The 13,619-nt window shown below is 33.6% G+C and overlaps 1 protein-coding gene across 3 annotated transcripts in view; it reads left to right on the top strand.

Moving 5' to 3' along the window:
• Positions 1-13,619, top strand: part of LOC136035967 (glutamyl aminopeptidase-like) — a gene marked incomplete at its 3' end in the record, with an annotated part of 124,519 nt that overhangs the window by 25,020 nt on the left and 85,880 nt on the right. For 2 of the 3 annotated variants that reach the window (XM_065717863.1, XM_065717862.1), the window contains 2 exon segments: positions 3,773-4,199; positions 9,962-10,106. In XM_065717863.1, the coding sequence (XP_065573935.1) occupies positions 3,802-4,199; positions 9,962-10,106 (543 nt within the window). 3 annotated transcript variants of the gene reach the window in all.

The raw sequence follows: 13,619 nt of genomic DNA, 5'->3' as shown, positions 1-13,619 counted from the left end.
CCATAGTCGAAAAACCCAATAACTATGTCTTTGGGGACGACTTAATCCCCCGCAGTCCCCATGGGCGGGGTTGCAAGTTACAAACTTTGAGCTGTGTTTACATATAGTAATGGTTACTGGGAAGTGTACCGACGTTTTCAGGGGGATTTTTATGGTTGGGGAGGGAGAGTTGAGGTGGGGGGTTACGATGGAGGATCTTTTCCATGGAGAAACTTCTCATGGGGGAAGAGACTTTCAATGAAGGGGGCGCAGGATTTTTTAGCATTATTTAAAAAATCAATGAAAAATCAATATGAAAAGTTTTTTTCTACTGAAAGTGAGGAGCAGCATTAAAACTTAAAATGAGCAGAAATTATTGCATATATGAGGGGTTTACCTCCTCGTAATACCTCGCTCTTTACGCTAAAGTATTTTTAGTAATTTCAACTATTTATTCTACGGCCTTTGTGATTCAAGGGTCATTCTTAAGGAACTGGGACAGAATTTAAGCTTTAGTGTAAAGAGCGAGGTCTCGACGAGGGGTGAACTCCCTCATATACGCAATAAAAACATACGAATATAGAAGTTCGTTACGTAAATTAATTCGTAAATTACGTCTATTTTTTACTAATGAAAATGTTCGTAAAAAAATTTAAAAATTCTATTTGCTTTTTTAAGTAATCCAAAAATTGGAGGGCAACTAGGCTTCCTCCCTCTCTCCTTTTATCTCAAAATCTTCCGATTAAAACTATGAGAAAGCCATTTAGCCAAAAAAAAAAATAATATTCAAATTTCGTTTTAATTATTTATGTGCGGAGAGCCAAGATCAAAACATGCATTAATTAAAAAACGTCCAGAAATTAAATAAAAAAACAAGTTTTTTTAAATGAAGGTAAGGAGCGACATTAAAATTAAAACGAACAGAAATACTCCGTATATGAAAGGGGCTTTTCCTCCTCAACGCCCCGGTCTTTACGCTAAAGTTTTTTACTGTTTTAAGAAGTAGAGTTAAGAGAAAGAGTCAAACTTTAGCGTCATAGTTGCTTCGCTGACAATGCACCCCACCCTCTGAGGGTCCCATATATAGTCTTTAATAATAAGTTTCGTTGTTGTTTGTCATCTGGTGATGCGGAATGTATTCTATGTTATAAAGCGTTTGCTGAATTCTTTACTAAACATAAACGACAAATTGGTTTCAATGGAACCATCTGGGGAATCGTTGGAATTAGGAGTCACTTTTGGATCTACTTAATGGCTTTAAGTAGGATTCGCTAGGGAAGCAATTTTGAAAAGAACATAAAGAAAGGCATCTAGTAATCGTTTCACCTTAGAGTGCATAAAGAACATAAAGAAGCATAAAGAACATAAGAACACAAAGAAAGGCATCGAGTAGTGGTTTCACCTTAGGGTACATAAAGAACATAAAGAAACATAAAGAACATATGAACACAAAGAAAGGTGTCGAGCAGCGGTTTCACCTTAGAGTATATAAAGAACATAAAGAACATAAGAACATAAAGAAAAGCATTGAGTAGTGGTTTCACCTTACCCCTGGACCCGCCTCTAAATTTACCGACCTTTCCACAAATATTCCAATGCATTTAAAATTTATCTTAATCTTTAGGAAGAATCATAATTATTGTGCGTCAAAATTTGAAAATGATATTACGCTGCGAGCATGCAGTGTAATTGACTAATGTGACACCTCTTCCAAAAGTAGCGATACTTCTTTCAACAAAATTAAATTTAATTAAAGGCAATATCAGTTGGAAACGATTTATGTTTGTTCTTGAAAACGGCGGCTGTAAGAATGATTTTATTAATATTATTGTAAGATTACTATTAATTATATTATAGATTAATATTATTAATTATTAATATATAATTAATAATATATATTAATTATATTATTATAGATTAATATTAATATTAATATAATATTATAAATTAATATTATAAGAATAATTTATTCTGTTACTTTCTTTGACATTCAGAGAAAAATATATACAACATTTTTTTACTATGTCTACGCCTGCAATATTTGCTTGAGGCTGTAAAACCAGCTATATATTTAATTATCTAACTATTTTCTATTATCTGTATTTTCTATTATCTTCTATTATATTATTTTTTCTATTATATTATTTTCTATTATCCATATTTATAATTAATTACCAGTTATATTTAATTATCTAACTATGCGTCTAGGCAATAATTCGAGTCCGTCACTAAAATGGGCTTTCACGTCTACATTATTAAACAGGCAATAACTGTATATATCTATCAATTTTTTCTCGAAAACGCTCTATATTATTTATATTTTTTAAATTTCCATATTACCATTTTATGTAGTGAAACTATGACCTACGTTGGTCACCACTTTGGGGAAATTAGTTTAGGGTCCTAATTTTGGAAACACATTTCATATGAATGACGTCAAAAATAGCTCTAATAAATTTTGCTGAAGAAAAGTGATCGCTGCTAAATATTTTTAAATTTGGTTCGCAATAGTATAGAATAATTTGTCCTTATAAGTATACAGGAAAGTTGGCTAAACAAAATCAAGTGAAATTGAAGTTGTTTTACGAAAAAGGTTAAAAAAAAACCCTTTCTTTTCACCGAGTAATTTATTGTCAGTCGGGTATCAAAATGTCGTATTTCCGTAATTATAAATTTTCATAGAGCAAAAAATCCCTAATAACCCTTTTATTTCTCTTCTAATAACCATAAAACAAAAACATATGGATATATAGGCTATTACTACTACTACTACTAATAACTCACTGCAGCACCAAGCCGCCTGAGGCCAACACAGCTACGCACGCTCCTCCTCCAACCTAATCTATTTAAAGCCTCCCTCTTTACACCCTCCCAGGAAGTTCCCATTTCCTTTAAATCCTTATTTAATAAGGATCTGTTTTTGTCAATCTGTTTTTGAGTACTTGTGCATTATCCAGTACACACTCAAGAATTTGGATCTGCAAATCAGACAATAATCGGTTTATACCTCTCATTATTCGAAGAAGATTAGCTTAGGCTCAGTTGAAATCTACGTTTTAGGTATATTTTCATTAAATATTTAATATATAGAGATGGTATTTTGGTTGGGTTAGGTTATGCTAGGTATTTAATATTATGCGCATTGAGCGGCCCCCCTCCCTTAATCCGTTGTTGTAGTTTCCATAATTTTTTTTACTAAAGTGTTATATTTTCATCTTATTTTGGTATATTTCATCAGGATTTACCTAACTTCACTTCTCGAGTGTGAACTGGCTAATACACAAGTACCTATTTTGGTTTTACGGTTATCGAAGGGGGGAATAAAAAAGTTTTTTTTTGCTCTTCTGGAAATTTGCAATTATGGAGATACGGCCTTTTGATACCTGCCCAATGTTATATTAAAATCCAATTGGAATTTTCTAAATATTTCCTAGCTCAATTTTGCAATGAATTGCATTTCTTGAAAACGGCATTCAAATCTAGGATTTGTGGAAAAGTCTTTTTTTTGCTTTCTTTGACATTCAGAGAACACTTAAACAGTATTTCTGTTTTGTTTACTCTTGCAGTATTTATTTTAGGCTATAAAACCAGCTACGTTTACATAATTTAGCTCTCTTTCTATGCGCTAGTCATTAATTCGAGTCAGTCGTTAAAATGGGCTCGCACATTGAAGTCCAAAGAACAACACTTGTTCTCGTGTCTCTTGTCGCCGCTTTATCTCTTATTTGCACAGGTCTTGGCGTTGCTTTGAATAAATATGTAGTTTATACTGATGCAGACACCCCTCCTACAGGCACAGAAGGAAGTACCGTAGCCACCACAATGGCGCCAACAGAACCATGGGAGAAAGAATACCGATTACCTGGGGATGTAATACCAATCCATTATGATGTTTATCTCCACCCAAATTTAGAAACTGACCTATTCAGTGGCTATGTTTCCATTCAACTTGATGTACAGTCACCAAGAACATATATTCTGATTCATACTAAGTTGTTGGAAATAACTGAGACTATTGTAGTATCTGATGATGATAGTACGTATTTCCCGCCAATTAGTAGAGCCTTTGAGTATACACCAAATGAATTTTGGGTTATAGAGTTTTCGACAGAAATCCCAACCGGAAAATATACAGTTAATTTGAAATTTAATGGTAACTTAAAGAATGGGATTGTTGGCCTGTATAAGAGTGAATATACCAACGACAAAGGAGAAAAACGGTAAGCTCTTTCTTTTTTGTTTCTTACGTTAGAAAATTGGGCTGTTGTCTTAAATGGTTTTTTTGTGCGATGCTTTCGACAATACGAGTAAAATGAATTATGAATTTACCGTGTGCATCAACATAAAACATTCCAGAAACTCCAGTTTCCCCCTTCTTTCTCCATTTCTATGTTTATTTACAGTGACGGATCTAGAGTAAAATCTTGCGGAGAGGAGGTAAAGTGACAAACAATGAGCAAAATCTTGGGGGGGGGGAGTGTGACAAAGGCTCCAATAGTTGACCAAATTGATAAATTTATTTTAAAAAAGGCGAAAAAAGAAAAAACACAGGGAAAGAGGGCGCCAGAAAAAATCTTAGGGGGACAGGGTCCCCCCAGCTCCCCTGGTTTCGCCAGTGTTTATTTAAGAAGGTTGTTAGCCCATTGGAAGGATATTGAAGTTCGAACTGGTAGATAGTGGTGGTTTGAATGGTCGCCCCGTTTTACTTGAGTGCAGTTAAACTTCGTGTGGCTGTAACTAACGCCGAAATGTTTCAAATTGGACTGAACTTCTGAGAATTTAAATACAACACAGATTTCGGCCTCAATTTCGCACAAATGATACCGGAAAAGTGCTCTATTTTTGCTCAGAAATTCTCTTGAGAAAAGGGGAAAATTGAAAGCGGCTCTAAATATCTTGCAATTACTGATAACGGCGACAAACTAGGTGTAGGGTGATCAAAACTAATCTATCAGCAGGGTTCCCACCCCTAGTGATTTATTACTATTTCTTGTAATTTTTTGTTTTGCCTTAAAATACCACTAAATCAGCACATAAATCACTAGGCTATTGAAGAAAATCACTACATCAACCAAATAATCACTAAAAGCTAGTAATTTTTATCACCGGGTGGCGACCCTGTCAATCCGTTTAGGGTCAATTCGTTTTTGTTTTTGTTTCCTTTTTCGATATCAATTCCTGTTTAGGATATTTTTTATTTCCTATTTTCGTTTATGTATTATATCCGTTCCATCATTTCCTTTTTTGTTACTTCCTCTTTTTGATATTACTTAATATTTACTATGGAACGCATTCAGAGTAAAATATGTATTTTCAAGCGTGCTGTTGGGTATCAGTAAAATTAACTTAATTAAGTTAACTTAGAAAAATCTAACTTAACTTAAAATTAACTTAACTTAAAAGTAAAATTAACTTAGCAAATTCATGTGTTTCAATCTTGTTCTTTCTAGTCTCTTTCATTAGAAAAAGAATCCATTGTTAATGCTGAAGTTAATAAGATAAATATATTCAATATAATATAATAAGAATATATGATAAGACAATAAGATAATTAGATAATAAGATAATAAGACGAATATAATAAGGAAATTACATTTTAATTGCTGCTCGATGTTTGTTTGTTTTTTGCTTTGAATGAAAGTGAAATCGAATTCACAATAAAAGAGGAGGATCAAGTCTAGTTGAATAAATTACTGTTGTGTGCTTGGACTTCATAATGAAAACTTGGCAGCCATTGTTTAGCTTATACTGCTGACCGATATATGTTTAAAAAAAAATTCCTTCTTCGTTTATTTTATTACCTAGCTACTAGTTTGGCTCTCAGGACGGTAAAGGGAGTGACACTTTCTTTAAAAGGCCAATTTTGGGAGAAGGGAAGGGGCGAACCCTCCCCCCTGAAAAGTGGTATTCGAAAAAAGAATCATGGTTTTTGCTTATTTTATGGCAGGTAAAAAAATAAAATAACTTTTCTATAGTTAATTCCCCCCCCTTAAATTAAAGTAGATAGATATGTTTCGTGTGAAAGGCAGGGTCTTGGTATTTGGATTTCTTCAGAAAGGGGAATAAGTACATTGCCGCTTTAAGGCATAGTGCCATTATTTTTTCTTGAAAATAAAATTTTAGATTTCAAATATAAGAAATGATATAATATTAAAGAAAAAAATTTTTAAGTTTCTATTGGAAAAATTTTGAAAACCACTGTAATTAACTTGGTACTGAACAGGCTTCCCTATCCAGTTCTCTACTTACCTGGCCTCCATTTTTTTCTGATTTCAATGCCATAAAAGGTTTCTCTGGTTTGAGGGACTTTGGGAGTGTGTAGTTGAGCAGTGATTAGCGTAAATACTATGGGATGGCGTCTTTACCATTTCTATGACAAATACCATTTTGCAGGCCAATTTAAAAAACAATCAGTGTTTGCCACACAATGAAACATAGTTAAGTGGAACATATAATACTCTTGCATTGACCTGTAGACATATCAAAATCAGGAAAAAGATATCTTAAGGTACTACTGGAGCCTGGCCCCTGTCAGCTAAAAATGTCCCTTTAATGCAATGCCAATTGGAGGGGATTGGGGCGTTTCCCATCCTTAATTTTTTCTGCCACCTCCATTGCATTTTGAAAATCACCTTTTTTTAGAGTTCTTATTGAGAAATATTGAAAAAACAACTAAATTGCCCCCCTCTAAATTATAAAACACTTGTTTTTGTACATTTTCACTAAAAACGAAAAACATATCACTCCTCCGATTAAATTTTTGTCAACGGGTAACTCTGACCTTACATATAGTCTTCGAGTGTAGTTTTTCGGGCTATTTTGAGGTTTACCACCTCCTTTACTGAGAATAAACAGGCCTATTTAAGTATATAGTCGGTAGCCCTTCCTCATCTTATGAAGCAACATTGTCCCCGACAAATTTGTCGCCTGTTGCAGGGGCTTGCTCCCCTTGTAGCCGTAACTATCTAGTTACAATGCAAGGGTTTGTACAGATATGGTAATTAGCAATATACATGATTAAAAGGCAAACTAAACTATGCTAGACTAAAAAAAAAAAAAAAAAAAAAAAAAAAAAAAAAAAAAAAAAAAAAAAAAAAAAAAAAAAAAAAGCGCTGTTGGTAGCGCTGTAAATATCAAACAGTTCGTGGTAACGAACTGTAACCAGGCTCAATAGTTACCAAAACTCTAAAAAACGGAATTTTGATACCAATAGTTACATCAAAAGAATCGCATTTTAATGCTGATTTTAAATATATAAGTTTCATCAAGTTTAATTTTACTTATCAAAAGTTACGAGCCTGAGAAAATTTGCCCTATTTTAGAAAATAGGGGGGAAAACCCCCTAAAAGTCATAGAATCTTAACGAAAATCACACCCTGAGATTCAGCGTATCAGAGAACCCTACTGTACAAGTTCCAAGCTCCTATCTACAAAAATGTGGAATTTTGTATTTTTTGCCAGAAGACAAATCACGGATGCGTGTTTATTTGTTTGTTTGTTTGTTTTTTTTTTCTTTTTTTTCCCAGGGGTGATCGTATCGACCCAGTAGTCCTAGAATTTTGCGAGAGGACTCATTCGAACGGAAGTGAAAGTTGTGTTACCCTTTTTATGTGACCAAAAAATTGGAGGGCACCTAGGCCCCCTCCCACGCTCATTTTTTCCAAAGTCGTCGGATCAAAATTCTGAGATAGCCGTTTTATTCAGCATAGTCGAAAAACCTTATAACTATGTCTTTGGGGACGACTTACTCTCCCACAGTCCCCGTGGGAGGAGCTGCAAGTTACAAACTTTGACCAGTGTTTCCATATAGTAATGGTTATTGGGAAATGTATAGACGTTTTCGGGGGGATTTTTTGGTTGGGAGGAGGGGTTGGGAAGAGGGGGTTGCGTGGGGGAAACTTTACATGGAGGAATTTGTCATGGGGGAAAAGATTTCCATGAAGGGGGCGCAGCATTTTCTAGCATTATTTAAAAAAAAAAAACAATGAAAAAATAAATATGAAGAAGTTTTTTCAGCTGAAAGTAAGGAGTAGCATTATAACTTAAAATGAACAGAAAATTTTACGCATATAAGGGGTCCACGTCCTCCTAATACTACACTCTTTACGCTAAAGTATTTTTAGTAACTTGAACTATCTATTCTACGGCCTTTGTGATTCATGGGAAAAAATTTAAGCTTTAGTGTAAAGAGCGAGGTATTGACGAGTGGGCGAACCCTCTCATATACGTAATAAAAACATACGAATATAGAAGTTTGTTACGTAAGCTAATTCGAAAGTTACGTATATCTTTTACTAATGAAAACGATCGTAAGAAATTAAAAGTTCTAGTTGCCTTTTTAAGTACCCAAAAAATTGGAGGGCAACTGGGCCTCCTCCCCCTCCCTTTTTCTCAAAATCGTTCGATCAAAACTACGGGAAAGCCATCTAGCCAAATAAATAAATATGCAAATATCGCTTTAATTATTCATCTGCGGAGAACCGAAATCAAAACATAGATTAACTATAAACGTTCAGAAATTAAATAAAAAAAATTTTTTAACTGAAAGTAAGGAGCGACATTAAAACGAGCAGAAATTACCCCGTATATGAAAGGGGCTGTTCCCTCTTCAACGCCCTGCTCTTTACGCTAAAGTTTTTGCTGTTTTAAAAAGTAGAGTTGAGAGAAAGAGTCAAACTTTAGTGCAAAGAGCAAGGCGTTGAAGAGGGAACAGCCCCTTTCATATACGGGGAAATTTCTGCTCGCTTTAAGTTTTAATGTCGCTCCTTACTTTGAATTAAAAAAAACTTGTTTTTTTAATTTAAATATTATGAAAAAGAAGATGGAAAGATGATTGAACTTGTTAAAATTTTATTCTTTTCCAGTGAAAATCTTATGTTCGCATGTGATGTTTTGCAATCGATGCAGTTGTATAGTTTCTAATTTTTTAACAAACAAAAGTTAAAGAAGTTTTACCTTAATGATCGTTTTGTTTTTAGAATCCATTCACTCGATTATTTTTCAAAAAGTTTGTTCGGCACCTCTGTAGTGGTGTTTAGTAGACGATTTAAGAAATACATGATAAAGCTACATTTTATGTAAAAAGCCAGATATCAAATGAAATATACCTCCAAGCATTTTAGACGATTGTAACTCCTTTTGAATGGGTTCTATGTTAACACGAAAACTACCGCCAAAATTTTACTTTTCTACTGATGTTTTGAATGTCTATAAATACTATTTTGGCTCTATACAACCGTATACACTGGATAAGCTGCACAATACCTGAGAATTTAGGCAAAACACAAAATAACCCTGAAGAATTTGACTATGAAGAACCAAGGACAGATCCAGTCGGTGGTTTAAAGGGCATTTGTCCCCCAAAAAGGTCGGAAGTTGAACCAATTACGGTGTTGAAGGGGCTAAAAATACCGGAGGTAGAGCCAAATTTATATTTGTGCTCCCTCTAACATTCATTCTGTATCCGTCCTACGAAGAACTAAACATACTTTTAAATATCAGGTATTCTTCTTGGATTTAAATTTGTGTAGGTTTGCTTATTTTGTGTTGCTAAGAGATTCTTCTTCAAGACTTTTTCTTTTTTTGGCTTAATATACATTGTTTATGATGGTTGTCATATATATATATATATATATATATATATATATATATATATATATATATATATATATATATATATATATATATATATATATACATATATATATATATATATATATATATATATATATATATATATATATATATATATATATATATGTATATATATTATATGCTTGAATAGATCTTGTAAGTCATTGAAGCCATTTTCTGTCGCATATAAACAATTTGCTTATGTGCATTTTTGTTATGCTTTTAAGAGTCGGTCAGAAAATTGTGGGGGGGGGGATTCAAACCCGGTAGTCTTCCCCTGAATACGGCTTTGCCAACCGAAGGTCTTTATAAAGTAGATTTAATTATTTAATATTATTTTTACTTTTAGTGCGATTGCCACGTCAAAATTTCAGCCGACATATGCCCGAAGAGCGTTCCCTTGTTTAGATGAGCCAGGATTCAAGCCAACATATAAAGTGTCTTTGGTTAGACCTAGCGATGGGTACATTGCTTTGTCAAACATGCCAGAAACGGTAAATAGAAAAGTCGACAGCTTGTTTTTCGTTTCTTTCTTTCTGCTATTAATTTTCTCTTTGATAAAAAGAAAGGAAAAGAGATAGCACTGCCAATTGATTGGCAGTTCTGTGATAAATACTAAGGAATTAGCTGCTGCTGGTGTTTTAAATGAGTTTTTGAATTATGGAGATTTCCGAAATTAGAGATAAATTACTGAAGATTATGAATATGATTTTTTGTTAAAGGGAAAGTACCTAGTGATGAGAAAAGTGACAAGAGCGATTGTTTGCAATAGCTTTATTTCTTTAGGAAGCAAATTACTGATTACGAAGTTTTTTATTAGACTAAGAGATACTGTTGATAAAGTTTTAGGAGAAGAACAGTGAGTTTTTAGGAAGGGAGAGAACGCATCCACCAAATTTTAGCTCTTAGATTAATAATTGAGAAGTATCTAAGTCATTAAACCCTTTTAGTCCCTTTTAGTTTTATCTTTTAGTTTTATATCCTTTATATATATTTAGTTATTTAATTTATTTATTTAGTTATTTATTTATTTATATTTATTTTTATTTTATTTTTATTTTTATTTTATTTTATTTTTTATTTTATTTATGTTTTTTTATGTTTATTTAGTTATATATCCTTTTAGTTTTATAAATTATGAGCAAGCGTTTGATTCAAATGATAGAAGAGCTTTAACGAAGGCTCTATCCTTGTGTGGTATACTAGATAAATACATTAAAGTGGTTAGTGCCATTTACGAGAATAACATTGGAAATTGAGGTTAGTAGCTGGTTTCGTATTAATTTTCGTAAATTTCGTAAAAATTTCGTATTGGTTTCGACTGCGTTCTATCCACATTTGTGTTAATCATTTTTATGGACATTGTCCTAAGGAGCACAGTAAAGACAGTGGAAGAACACGGAATCAATTGGTGAAGTAAAACTCTCCTATTTAATGCGGATGCATCGACTTGATGTTTACTGTTAGATTAATAACTGAGAGATTTCTGAATCATCCATCCCCTTTAGTCCTCTGTTTTATAGATTATAAACAGGCATTTGATTCAACTATAGGAGAGCTGTAGTGAAGGTTGTATCCTATCACTTACCAGATAAGCACATTGATATGATTAGCAATATATACGAAAATAATACTGTTGTAATTATGTTGTAATTAATTAAATAATAATGTTGTAATTAAGGTAGGAAGTAAGGTTAGTATTCGATTTTTTTTTTAATCTGGATTCAAGCAGGGTTTAGTCCCTGCTTAAATGGTTTTTTTTAATGCACTTTTTTAAGGAACATGGCAAAGGCTATAACAGAGCACAGTATGAAATGGAAAGGCAAAACTCCACTAGATGTTTACTATGGACATGATTTGATGGGTCTAGATGAAAATGTTTGCAAAAGGAAGGAATTGCTGAAGGTCTTGAAAATTCAGGATGCGGGAATAGGGTTGAAAATTAATATTAAGAAGACTAAGTCGCTTAGACCAGGGACAAATGAGGGTATATCGGTAATATTAGGTAACGAGGTGACGGATGCAATGAAGAAGTAAAACGTAATCTATATGAAACATTTTTTTGCAGTAGAAAAATTTGGAATAATAGGAAAGTAAGTCTGCAATCTAGGTTTAAAATAATGGAATCCACAGTCATGACAGTGACCAGAATGACTATGAAGTGTTGGCGCTTCGAAGAGCCAAGGAAGACTCGTTAATTCTTTCCAAAGGATTTGTCTAAAAATAGTTTAGGTACTAGTTTAACTGACTGTATTACAAATCGGGTAATAATTAAAAAGACAAAATATTCCACTTTGGTCGAAACTAAGTTTTGACAGAAGAGGGTTATCTTATGGAGCTATAACGTGGGGACCTGGTATATGTCTCCTTTTTTGTGAAGGAAAAAGTAGACATCGCCAAAAAATGGATCAATTTTGAATTCGCTCTGAATACTTTTGACAGAAGATTATTATTTTATCTCTAGGAAAAATTAAACATACGCCATACCACTGAAGTATTGGAATTTAATTAATATCACTGAAGGAGTATAAAATTGGTATAGAATATGTTTCCCTTTATCTCCATTAGACTTATCCTTCAGAGTGCACCGCAGCCGACACAATTTCTTTGTTTTTTGGCTCTCCTGAAGAGTCACAAAAATGGCGCATGTCGCCCTTTCATTTTCACAGCCGAAATAGTAAGATACACGGAAGTTTGACCTCTTTATGTCGTTTTTTTTTACACCAGAAAGTGGTAGAATGCCAATATTCAGAAAAAATTATTGAGTCTTTTCGAGAAAAAATTTATAGATTATATATGTTTTTATAAAATTATTATGTGATCATTTGTGGATCAGTAAATATACCCGAAATAACATTTATAATGAATTGGAATTAAACTTCGGGGTTGGGGAAATTTTTACTAACAGAATTATTAGCAATGTTGTATTATTAGTTTGTTTGTCGCTGAGCCATATTTTATGAATTGGCCAACCACGTAGCTCCATGGTTACAGGTTCCTACCTAGTATTCAGGATAGCAATGGGTTTGACACCCGGTGATTACAACCTTTTATAAAAAGTTTCTATTACTAGTCAGTAAAAGTTGATTGATTAATCTGGACGGTTATCCTTACTTTGAAAATATTGATAACTGAAACTAGTCTTGAAATTAAATAAGTTGAAGCTTTGTAATTAATTAAAAAAGAGTATGTCAAATAATCCTTGAACTATGCTGTCCACTTATTATATTGCTATTGCTCATACCTTGGACCAGATAATTAGGGTGGTATTTTCCCTTAAGAGTTGTCTAAAAAAGAAAGAAAGTTCGAAAGAATAGGAAGATAACTCTTCGAACCAAGATTAGAATATTGAAAGCTACAGTGATGAGAGTGGTCAAATACGGATCTGAAACATGGGTCCTCCGAAAAAACAGAGGAAGATTTTCTAGATGTTTTCCAGAGAAATTGCCTATGGATTGTTTTGGGTACACGAGTGACTAGCCGTATTTCAAACAGTAGGCTGTGTGAAAAGTGTGGTTCAATCCTGCTTTCTAGGGCTATAACAAAAGAAAGATTGAGATGGCTAGGGCACGTTCTGCGACTGAAGGATTTACTGACTGGCAAAGATTTTCCTTGTCGGTCAACCGTCTTGGGTTAAATGGAAAGGCGATCGTCCCAGGTTGGGGTGGAAGGATGTCGTAAGGAAAGATTTAAGTGAAATGGGAACTTCTTGGAAGGGTGTAAAGATGGAAACTTTTAATAGATTGGAATTGAGGAGGAGCGTGCGTAGCTGTGTTGGCCCCAAGTGTTTGGTGTTGCGGTGAGTCGTTAGTAGTTGTAGTAGTAGTAGTGGTAGTAGATTATCTAAGAACATCATTGGATTGTCTAATTGGAACTTCTTGGAAGGGTATAAAGAGTAAAACTTTGGATAGGTTGGAATGGAGGAGGACCATGCGCAGCTATGTTGGCTTTAAGTGGCTGGTGCTGTTGATAGAATATAACCAAATGAGCGTGATCACTGGATCTAA

The sequence above is a fragment of the Artemia franciscana genome, chromosome 15 (assembly GCF_032884065.1).
Source record: "Artemia franciscana chromosome 15, ASM3288406v1, whole genome shotgun sequence".
Taxonomy (NCBI): Eukaryota; Metazoa; Arthropoda; class Branchiopoda; order Anostraca; family Artemiidae; genus Artemia; species Artemia franciscana.
The sequence above is the reverse complement of the archived record's forward strand: the minus strand, read 5'-3'. Positions and strand labels throughout refer to the sequence as shown.